The sequence below is a fragment of the Pelobates fuscus genome, chromosome 1 (genome assembly GCF_036172605.1).
Source record: "Pelobates fuscus isolate aPelFus1 chromosome 1, aPelFus1.pri, whole genome shotgun sequence".
Classification (NCBI taxonomy): domain Eukaryota; kingdom Metazoa; phylum Chordata; class Amphibia; order Anura; family Pelobatidae; genus Pelobates; species Pelobates fuscus.
In genome coordinates, this window is record NC_086317.1 from 283803755 (window position 1) to 283816138 (window position 12384).

Consider the following 12384-nt stretch of genomic DNA (forward strand, 5'->3'; position numbering starts at 1 on the left):
GCCACGCATTAACCTCTCTAATCTCCCGCTGCCTTTCCACTGTAGCACGTGGCACAGGTAATATCTCAGAGAATACCACCTTGGAGGTCCTTTTCTTGAGTTTGCTACCTAATTCCCAGAAATCATTCTTTAGGACCTTCCATCTTCCTCTTACTTTGTCATTGGTACCAACATGGACCATGACCGCTGGGTCATCCCCAGCCCCTCCCAATAATCCATCCACTCTGTCAGCAACATGCCGGACCCGAGCACCCGGGAGACAGCAAACTGTCCGGTTGAGCCGATCAGAGTGGCAGATTGCCCCATCTGCTCTCCTAATGATAGAGTCCCCTACCACCACAACCTGTCTTGCCTTCCTTACGTTTTGATCCCCACCCGTACTAGAGGGGCTGTCACCTCGGCTGTTAGAAGTAACAGCTTCCTCTAATACAGCTACTCCTGAGCTGATGCTCCCAACATCTTCCCTCAAACGGGCAAATCTGCTAGGTTGCACCAAATCAGGACTAGCTAGCCCTTTCCTCTTCCCTCCCCCCCTGCTTCCTCGCCCCACTGTCACCCAGCTACATGCCTGTTCCCCATCTGTCATATCTCCTCCCTCTCCACTACCTGTCCCCACTAAACTCTGCTCAGTCAGCAGCAGACTCCTCTCAAGATTGTCAATCTCCCTCAAAGTTGCGATTTGCTTCTCAAGATCTCCAATCTGAGCTTCCAGAGAAGCCACTCGCACACAACCATCACAGAGGTATGGACCATGGACGGGTACATCCAGGCATCCATACATGCAACAAGATGTGCATTGAGTTAAACTAACAATCTTGCTAACACTCATTTCCCCAGATACAGATAAAATAAATAAATAAATAAGTAAAAAAAAAAAAATCTATATATATAAATAAAAAAAATTAAAAATTACCTTGATAGTTTAAACCCCTAGTTAGTTTTAACTCCTGGTTTTTTAACTCCTACTTGAAAGAGTCTACTTAATAGAGTCTGCTTTCAAGTAATGTGAGCAAGCTCAGTGAGTTTGGGGTGTGCCTTTATGGGGATACAAATCCCACACAGGTGCAATTAATGAATACTACCCCAACCAATCAAGCAGCAGCACAAAAGAGGGGGAAAAACCAGAACACCAGGGAAAAAAAACAAAAAAAAACGGCTGGCTGTGACATGCATCAGGCTTCTGTAGAGCTGCAGAGCCAGATGACGATCCTATTGGCTATTCATTGCCTGTGAGGATCAGCTGGCTGCTCTCAGCTAATGATTGCAATTCTGTGCTTAAAAATATGGACAGAATTGACATTAGCTGACCCAGAACTCGGGTGACGCTGCCGGACATAGAGTTCCAGCCCCAGCAACAGAGGGGTTAATCTCTGTATGTGCAGCGTTTTATAGCGAAACACTGTACATACAGGCATTAAGCACCATGACCTGTTCAACTCACTGAGGTGGTTATGGTACTTGGTGTAGCACTTTAAGGTTGTATCAACCTCTGGTTTTATATGTAGGTGTCTGTAAAATGATATCAATCTCTGAGTAAGATGTATCACGGTTTAAGTGATAAAGAAAACAGAATACACACTAAAGACAGAATAGTATTCGCTAAATTGGAGGGATCCCAGGTGTACCTCACTAACACCCAAAGATAAAGACAACAAAAGTTGGAACCACATCCAATGAGTTTACAAAAATGGAATACAACCTGGAAAATAGAATCCAAGGCTGAAATATTCTATACAAGAATAATAGTGAATCTAGAATAATAGAAAATATCATAGCGTAACACAGTATAATAAATACAGGAAATGAGGTGCTAGTAGCAAACTCACAAACATAAGTCAAAATCAGACCTCTCACCCCCCTGGGGTATATAGTATGGACTTGATAGTAGATTCTGGTAATAGGAATGTCTTCAAAGGAATGGATGAAAAGAACCATACATGGTGAAGGTAAAAAAGTACAAAATATGTTTATTTGATTACACTTACAGACAGATAGATGTAAAGAGGCATATCTCCACTTCAAGTGGAACAAAACCACAGCGTGGTGGAACTGGAAACCGGAAAAATTCCAACTCTGGCCGCAGGCAAATTAAAAAGCAGAAAAATATATAATAAAATTACAAATAAAGGGATATCTTCAGGGATATCACGGTTTAGTCTGTGGGTAAGGTTAATATTTGCATAAATTAGAACAATAAAATCTAATAGTCCATAAGATTCATTTGTTTTAAGCGATTCGCCTCATTAGAAGATATTGTTAAAATAATGAAATAGTACCCAGAATGAGGTTTGCATTCTCTCCCTGGTTGGTTGGTTGTTTTATGTAGGTATGCTTTAACCCCTTAAGGACACATGACACGTGTGACATGTCATGATTCCCTTTTATCCCAGAAGTTTGGTCCTTAAGGGGTTAAAGGAACACTATAGTGCCAGGAAAACATACTCATTTTCCTGGCACTACAGGGTCTCTAGGTCCCCCCCACCCTCTGGGTCCCCCTCCTGCCGGGCTCTAGGGGGTGGAAGTGGTTAATCCCTTACCTTTTCCCCCCGCCGGGCTCCCTCGGCGCAGGGGAACTCTCCTCCTCCTTTTCAGGCGTCATCGGCTGAATGCGCATGCGCGGCAAGAGCCGCGCACGCATTCAGCCAGTCCATAGGAAAGCATTCTGAATGCTTTCCTGTGGATGCTGGCGTCTTCTCACTGTGAAAATCAATGAGACAGCCACTAGAGGCTGGATTAACCCATAGGTAAACATAGCAGTTTCTCTGAAACTGCTATGTTTACGGCAAAAAAGGTTAAACCTAGCTGGACCAGGCACCCAGACCACTTAATTAAGCTGAAGTGGTCTGGGTGCCTATAGTGGTCCTTTAAATCTAATTCCCATGTTTTATAACTGGCCATGTGTGTGTTCAGCCCCTAATACCATAATATGGTACGTGACAGCTTGTGTTTCTGCCACCTTTATTACAACCCCTTTGATATTGTGATGAGCAGAGATTAGCATTTTATCATTCATTGCACCTAGCAACGTGTTTTGACATGAATGTTTGCAGAATAATTGAACATTCTGAGAAATGACAATATATATATAAATATACAAACTGGAAGCAATTTAAGATTATTAATTACACATTTATTTTTCAGGTCGAGGATGCCATGCTAATGTTCGACAAAACAACAAACAGACATAGAGGTAAGACCTTTTTTTCCCCATTCCATTGCTGGCTAATGCAATCTATCAGAATTGCTGTGTGAAATATGAATAAAGGTTAACACTACTAGTCAGGAGAAATGTTATTGGATCAAGGCTTCAAACAATGACCGTAATGTTCATTTACATGTGTCCCGTTCCTTGCTGAATTTGCTTGATCGTCAGATGTTTGTTGGGTAAATAGCAATTATATCAGTGTGTGTCCCACTACATGCTGCTGCGCTGTTGCATCCATCATTTCACTCCTTGTTACCTTTACCTTTATCCTGTTATTAGCAAAAGGCAACAGACAGGGGCATTAAATATAGGAGGAACCTGATAAAGGATTCTCCATCACATTATTAGGAAACGAAGAGCTGAATCAGGCTGATACCTAGTCAGTGTTGATTTTGACCGTTTCCTTTTTGAAAACGAGAGTAGCCTTTGCTCTGCGTTTAGTCACATGCCCTCCTCACAAATCAATCTGCACAATTCACTGCTTCCCATTACATACGCTTGTTTAATTCGATGACTGTTAAAATTAGATAGAGCATCTCAGTGTCTTTTTCAAGGTATAGTCTAAGCACCAAAAGCACTTCATCTTAATGAAGTGGTTTTGGGGGCTCCTGCAGCCTTGTAAATGCAAACAACTCTGCTTACGTTTTGCAATGCCCATGCCTACTAGTGGCTGTCACAGTTTCTGACAATTTGAGGTTTATTTGTACAAAATGCTGGCACTGGATGCACAGTAGGTCTATTGCTTCTCTTACAGAGTTAGAAGTGAGAATTCAAAGTGAATTGCAAATTAAAGGTCAACACTGCAAAGTCAGCTAAATTTCAGTTTGGCTACTGTGACCTTAAACTTGAAATTCTCTTTTAATTCACTTTGAATTGTCCTGACAGAAAAGCACTTAGTTGGTGGATCGAGGTGATTTCCACTCATGTACCATGTGTCCTCCATGTTTCTCTGGGAGGTATCTAATTGGACAAAATGTATTGAGATTTACAATTTCAAGGAAGGTGGATTGGGTTGCAGTGAGGAGACAGTCCTGGCCCTGGATTACAGTTTGTTTAGGATTTTTTTTTCTTTATTATTTATTAGTTTTGGAGAACTAGAAGCATATTTAATCCTTCAATGTTAACATTGCTCTTTCTACATTTTTACATTGAAGGGTTAAAATGGTAGGACCACTGCAATAAGACCACCCATTGAGATGGAGCTGTCAAGGTCAATACAGACGTCCATTAATGAGCAATGTTGACATTTCTTTCACATATTATCTAGCCAAAGGAGGTGTCTGGGGTGTTTATTCGGCTTGTACGCAAATACTTGGGAATAATTTGGTGTATGTGTTAATTGTAAGAAAAGTGTTTTAGTGACTTTTCAAGTCTTTTTAGGTGTTTAACTCTGTAAGTGTCTGATGGTTTCAATAATGTAACTATAACTCTTCTTCAAAGTATTGTCATTGTTTTGTTTAACATATGGTATACGGATCAGTTTCACTAATCCAATAATAGTCCAACAGTTTTTGAAAAGGATTGAATTGGTGTTATTCTGATCACTTTCACATAGTTAATGGCTCATCAGCAGCCGTTGACATGTTCCAAATATGAAAGATCAGATTGCAATTTTCTCAATATTTGAAACCTCATCCCTTATGTGGCCACTCTACTGATCATTCTGTTAATACTAGCCCTTTCACTTCCATTTGTATGTGTTGCTACCAACACCAACACTGGGATGATATGGCTCTACACATACTAATTGTTAGATTATTAATTTTTTTCTCATTGTAAATTTGCTTCGTATAGTCTTCTTTAAATAAACACTATAGGCACCATAACAACTTCACCAAAATAAAGAGGTTCCTTGTGCTGGCTTATATTCATGGGCTAAACTGTTTATGACCAGTTTAACCATGAAATCTCCTATAGAGTGTCAGATAGCTCTGCCACCTCTAACATCTGTTTGCTGGAAATAATCAAAATGGAAGCCTAGAACTGCTGTGAGCACGGTGCCACTACTTGGATACCCAAAAAAATAACTTAAATATTATTCTCAAGCTGTTTTTATGAATGGGGAGCTACTGATTGGCTGAGACCGTCAGCTATCCACTCTAAGCCAATCAGCGGCGCCCATGCCTACAGCAGTCCTAGACTTCTATTTAGAATCTTTTCAGCAATCGAATGTTGACGGGTAGAGTGATCCACACTGCAAAGGAGACTTTGGGAAAAACCGTTTAACCCCTAAATGGTTAGCCATCACCAGGGACCTCTTGTCACCATTACTTAAATTTGATGTCAAGAAAAAAAAGTAAATTCTATTATTTTTTTTTTAACGCTGAAAACTCCCCTTGTTGTATTCTGCATTTTCATGCTCATCTGGTAGATTTGCATCATGCTGGATGCAGTATACAGAATTGATGGATCAGTGGGATTTCTTACAGAAATAGTTATACATAATGACATTTAAAAGGAGCTAAGCAAAATGGAGAGAGGCACAATTTTACAATGGTTTCTCCTGGAACAAAGTGTGCTATAATTTGCAGCAGCATTGTACACAATATAATTTTCATTACCTGGAGTTGTTTGTACTGAACCTTTTCATTGCTAGAGAGAAAAGCAAGCTGCATGTAACATATGGTACCCTAGGTACTTTGAGCTTTTCCTTCACAGATAGGGATTTTGGGCAGCTAGAGAATGGGCATCCAGTGGAGATTTGAAGGCTTTATGGGCCTGGACCTGAAGGTTATGATGGGTATAATTATAGAAATTAACTTTTTGTAACTATTAAAGTAACTCCCTAATCACCATAACCACTACAGCATGCTGCATTAAGGATTGATAATATAATAGTTTTACAACTTACCTGGAAGTCTGCCGGCTGGACAAGCTGTTCTCCTCCTCTTCCATTGAGAGGCAGAAACCTCTGCCCAGATCTTTCATTAGCTCTCCTGAGCATGGTCAGCTCATTGCATGAGCGTTAGCTAAGCAGAGAGGTTCTGAGATGTGTGGCAGAGGCAGACCTTATGTAAGTTGGTACCCAAAGCTCTTCCCTCGCCATGGAGCAGCCCAAATACACTATACACTATAACAGTGTACTGAGAGAGGAGCCATAAAACAGCACAGTGCAGATATGAGATATTGGCATATTGGTAATGAATACAAATAAGAGACAATGTAATACACAGTTATATGCAACTGCGTTGGCCTATAAAATAAAACACTTCTGGAGCTTGTGCATTCATATTAATCCAGACCAGAGGGAATTTGTTGTAATTATATTTGTGTTTAACCCCTTAAGGACACATGACATGTGTGACATGTCATGATTCCCTTTTATTCCAGAAGTTTGGTCCTTAAGGGGTTAAAAATCAAGACTTGGTCATACTTAGTCTGTGAAAAAAATTTTTTTTTTTTAATTCTTTATTGTCATAAACGCATATTACAGAAATAGATAATAGCTAGACACGGGGATTACAAGGTGGATAAATTAAACAGGAAGGGTTACATGAATTAGGCATAAGTCCACTCTGTGAAGTCATAAGTGGATGAACGATATGGCTACATAGAAAGGGGGGGGGGGTCATCTCACCCTTTTGAGTCTTGTTATATTTTGTGCATCTATCACTTTTCAGAGTGTATTTACAGTTATCACAAAGCCAGTATACTATGCCTCTACTGAGGGTTAATAGCGACTAATTGTAATGATGGGTAATCTCCTACCCAGGCCGTGTGATTACGGCATAGTGTGAGGTGTGCCTAGTTGGCTCGTGGTTGAGGTGTTGTACAGTTTTGTCACCTATATTTGTTGGTGTGTGTGGTGAATTTCCGGATCGGAGTGTGGACATGGTCTCCAGTTAGATGAACTCGTTGTGTATAGGCTTCGGGGCGACCTTATATGTTTTCGGCATGGGTTATGATACATTTAAGTGTTAGCTGGTGATTCTATTTAGTCCGTGGGCGTGCGTCTCATGAGCATCTCCTCCTAGTATGGTCATCAAATGTGGTTAATGCCCAGGGTGAGGGATAGGAAGGTAGGAGGTGGTTATAACTTAAGGGGGGGGGGGGGTCTTGGGTAGACCGGTGCTGAATCTAGACATTGCCTTTGTATTCTAGGCGATTGATAGTTATGGGTGTGTCATTAAGTGTGAGTGTGAGTCGTGGGGTCTGGTTTGGTCAGGAATTTCACCCAGGGACTCCACACCTCTCGAAAGAGAGGGTACGTGTGTGTTATGGAAGCGTGGTTTTCTTCCATGTCTTTAATCCCATCTACCTTTGTGATCCATTCTCTGATTGTGGGGATCTCAGGGTTTTTCCATTTTGCAGGGATGAGGGTGTTGGCAGCTATAAGCAGTTGCACTACTAGCATGCGTAATGGCTTTGGTAAAGGTGTGTGCGGAAGTAGAAACAGTAGGGCTTGGGGTGTTGTGGGGAGTTTCAGCCCTGTCACTATTCTGATCATTGACAATATGTGGTTCCAGTATATTTGTATGTTAGGGCATTGCCACCATATGTGCGCTAAAGTCGCCCCCTGCTGGTGGCATTTCCAACACGTTCCTGGTGTCTGTGGGAAGAGGTTGTGCAGTTTCTCCGGCGAATAGTGCCAACGAGATATTCTCTTGTATCCACTTTCTTGTAACCTGTTGCAAATGGAGGTTTTGTGGATTTGTGTAAATATAGTTTTCCACTGAAGGGCGGTGACAGTTATGTTAAGGTCCTTCTCCCATGACTCCGTGAATCTGGGTGCTGGGTCGTTATGGTTGCCTTGAATAGTTTTGTAAAACGTCGATAGGTGTTTGGTTTTGACGTTATGTGTTGTACAGTGTAGTTCATAGTCCGTGAGTGTGCGGGAACCCTTTTTTAGTGTTGGGTTGGACTCAAGGAAGTGGGTCAATTGTGCATAATGGAAAGTTGTCAGTGTGGTCGGTTTGTCTTGCTTTGTCAGGTCGGTGAGAGGGCGGGTAGTATTGTTGTCTAGCACTCTCCCCAGTGTGAGGTAAAGCGTATCGGCTGAGTCCTGTATATTTTGGTAGGTGGCCGTTTGTAAGCCCGGAGGGAAGAGTGGGTTGTGCGTAATTGGGTATAGAGGAGATGAGTGTGGGGAGATGTTCTGGAGTTTTCTTATTTGTTACCAGATCCTGAGTGTAGGGTGAATAGTGGGGTGGGATGCATGTTGAGTAAGTAATGTGGGTATGTTTGTTTTTTGCCATGGGATTGTGTAGAGGGGTACTGTAAATACGGCGCTCTCGAGTGCCACCCATTGTCTCGATGGTGGACTATTGGTCTATTTGTATATCCTGGATAAAATGTTGGCTTGGTAGTATCTTTCCATGCGGGGTAGGCCTAGGCCTCCACTAACTTTGTGTTTGGTTAGGACTTCGTAGGGGATTCTAGGTCGTTTATGGGCCCAGATGAAGGTAGTGAAAAGTTGCCTTAGTTTGGTGAAGTATGATTTGGGTATAGTGATGGGCAAGGTTTGGAGCAGATAAAGTACCTTGGGGAGCACTGTCATCTTAAGGATGTTTATTCTACATAGCCAATCAAATTGTGGTTTGTGCCAGTTGAGAAGGTCCTTATTGAGGGATTGGATAAGGGGTTCAAAGTTTAGGCTGAATGTAGATTTTAGGTCTGCTGGTAGGTGGACTCCCAAGTATGTGATGGCCTTTTCAGCCCAGACGAACTGGAACAGTTTTTGCAAGCGCTCGCGTGTAGAGGGTTCGAGTCTGATTGGTAGAATTTCACTCTTAGAGAGATTTAGTTTGAAGTTGGATTTTGTATTATAGAGTGTGATCTCGGCTAGGAGGGGCGCTAGCGATGTGTTCGGGGATCCTATTGTAAAAAGCAGGTCATCGGCGAATGCCGCGATTTTATATTCTGTTTGTCGTATTATAATGCCCTTTATGTCTGGGTTGTCTCTGATGCCGTTTAAAAAGGGTTCTAGGGTGAGAATAAATAGGAGGGGAGAGAGGGGGCACCCCTGTCTCGTACCATTTCGTATGTGAACAGGGTCAGACTGTTGTCCGTTGATCCGTAGTTTCGCGTAGGGGTTGAATAGATGGCTTGTAGCCACCTGATCCATTTGGGTCCTATTCCCATTGTTTTCAGGGTCGCCAGCAGTAGTGCCCAGTCTACCCTATCAAACCCAGTCTACCCTATCAAACAAGGCGTTGTGCGTGATAGATCAAGTTCAGGAGTTTGGTGGTATTATGTTTGGCTTCTCTGTTTGGGACAAATCCGGCCTGGTCGGTGTGTATAAGTAAACTAAGCAGCGGTCTCAATCTGTTGGCCAATATTTTGGTGAAAACTTTTAGATCTATATTGATTAGGGAGATCGGGCGGTAACTTCCGTAATTAGTCGGGTCTTTTCCTGGTTTAGGTATGAGGGTAATGTGTGCTTCTAGAGCAGAGGCGGGTAGGGAGGCAGTGAGTGCTACCGAATTAAAGGCGTGTTGGAATGGTTCTGTCAGTTCATTTGTGAATGTCTTATAATATTTAGCTGTGAAGCCATCAGGGCCCGGGCTTTTCCCTAGTGGGAGTTTGCGGATCGCTAATTGGGCTTCTGTCTGTGAAATAATTTGGTTTTGATCTAAAAATGTTTATGCGGATCCACTCTGTAAATTGTAACTCCCTAGCAATTGTGCCATCAATTTGTTTGAGTTATATAGTAATGGCATGCTATGTTTTTGTTTTCTGTGTGTGTTGCTGGTATTCCCTGCTTGTAGCATTGATGTCCAAGAAATTGTCTATCCCTATTCATTTTCCTGCAATGAGCTAATGGAGGAAGTTATATTGAATACTTATTACTGTGATAGTATGAATGACTTATAGCCCCCCGGGAAGATCTTTCATTGCATTTTATAATCTTCCTCACTAATAGATCAACATACTTACCTCCCATCGCCATTATTATTAATTAACAGTAGTAAAGTTTTTGCAGCACATGCTAACCTGGTTTCCAGTCATGGCCATAGGAGGTCCCAAAAGACCAAATAATCTAGCCACATGTTATCATGTGACCGGTAGGACAACATTATGCACAAAGTGCTCAGAACCTTGAAAGGAAAGAAAATTTGTGCAGACATATAAGCAAAATTGTACTTATTAAAATCAATTGCTCGTTTCAACAAAAAGATGTGCGTTAACATACTCACAGAGCATGTGTATGTTAACGCCCATATTCTGTCACCTTGTATGAGAGAAGAACTTCTGTAGGGTCAGAAATGTCTGACAACACAGAGGATTCCATACTAAACTGCAGAATGTAAATGCAAATTTCAGACTAAAGTAGCCAAGCTGTGAATAAAACCTGTATAGGAGAATGTTTCCAGATCAACAGTTTTTGCCCAACTTTTGCTTTCTGTGTGCTACGATCCACCATTTAGTGAATTAACATGAAATCCCTGTTGCAGTATGACATTGAAGTGGTGTTTACTGCCTTTTGTCAGATGGGACTCTACAAACAATACTTCTTTATCCATGGTCCTTTGGAATGCCTTGTATTTATTTATTTAATGTGTGTGAAGAAGCCATTGTGTGACACTGGTCCACTATTAATTGCTCTATTTTATAAGATATGGCAGTGGTTGCTTGGCTATTAAACTGCTATTGGTCTGAGATTTCCTCTCTTTACACAATAGGTAGACCAATGTATCTGGGCTGCAGCTTTATGGGAATTAGAGTAATGTATACACCCCTGGGCAAGGATGCTCTCCCTTTGTGTTCAGCTTCATGCTTTGCTTATCATCAACCAAGACAGGGGCGAGAACAGGAACCGGGAAGCCAATCATCGTCACCCTGTCCTTTGCCGAAATGAGTGCTTTCTGTTGAAATGAGCAATTGACTTTAATAAGAAAACCATTGTTCTGGGGGGCGAAGTGCTCTTGACTTGTGTTTTCTATTCTTTTTTGAACTATATTGAATCTTATTGTGGTAGTATTGGTGATTGCTCTAATTACTACTGTTTTACTAAGAAAGCCTTCTAGCTTTAACTCGTGGACATTGTGGACACACACGGTGTAGAGAGCACGACAGACTGTTTACCTCATTACCAGTATGCTCCCTTATGCCAAAACTCACACTACTATCCATTAGCAGTGGGCAGCAGTTTGCGCTAAATATTTCTTTCTCCATATGACAAATATTTAACATTCACGGCCTGTTTGAGATTATGTAGTGCCAGGGTGTCTGTCTGCATTCCTACAATGCACTGCACCATGACAGATAGGAAGGAGAATATCTATCCATTTGCATTTCTGATAATCATTGACACAGACATTTAGATTCTGCCGAGTCTGCAAAAGGCAGAGCTGTGAAAAGCTCTGTAGGTGATTCAATGATTGGTCATTGAGACGTTGGGTTTGAAGGGTAGTGGCACCTGTTACTGCTTGTATCTGAGAAGATCTGTTGGCTTTTAACTTTATAGCGCTATCATTTTCACACTAGCCCGGCACATGATGAGGTTCTTAGCAATAACAGGAAAGTTATGTTTCATAGTAATGTTTAAAGAAAATGTTTATTCCGTTTCCGTCACCTCTGTTTAATTCTCTTAATCTCCAGTGTCTCAGAGCCAGAGAAAGTCATAACATTTAGATGTTTTGCAGATACACTTTCAATAAACTGTGTAAATGTACCATTGTCCCTAGGTTGGAACCTGATTAATAATGTATTTGCCAATCACCTCATGAAGCTTGGAAAAAATATTTTGCTTTGCTGCATTTTGGCAAAAGTCATTGGACCTTAAATATGGATGTAAAAATCTTTTTAGAATGTGTTTGAGGCCTTTATTGCTGTATGTTTTACTCTCTGTAAATGTTTGTAATTCTTAACTTGTCTGCTATTAGTGGGGTATCTCATTACAGGTATGTGTAATTTGCATCAACCTCATTAGATGATTAATCTGCAGCTCCAGCACGCTCTATTGAGTGAGAGTGCATTGCAAACTCCAGGCACGGACTCTGACTCAGTGAGTGCCGGAACCACGAGGAGCAATTACCAAGGTTGGAGCCCAGTAAAGTTTTGAAAATATTTGGCTTGAGTGAGCACACCAGACACACAGCATACAGCATGCACAGAACCTGCATGCACACACACACTACACAGCCAGTACACAACAGACATACAGCATACAGCCAACACACACATTACACACAGCCAGCACGCACACACCCTACAGACAACACACAAATTACACACAG

The 12384-nt window shown here is 41.5% G+C and overlaps 1 protein-coding gene across 8 annotated transcripts in view; it reads left to right on the forward strand.

The window, feature by feature from the left end:
* Positions 1-12384, forward strand: part of MSI2 (musashi RNA binding protein 2) — a 547507-nt gene that overhangs the window by 278624 nt on the left and 256499 nt on the right. For all 8 annotated transcript variants that reach the window (XM_063457454.1, XM_063457455.1, XM_063457458.1 and 5 more), the window contains exon 7: positions 3142-3190. In XM_063457454.1, coding sequence (XP_063313524.1) covers positions 3142-3190 — 49 coding nt within the window. The remainder of the gene's footprint in view (positions 1-3141; positions 3191-12384) is intronic.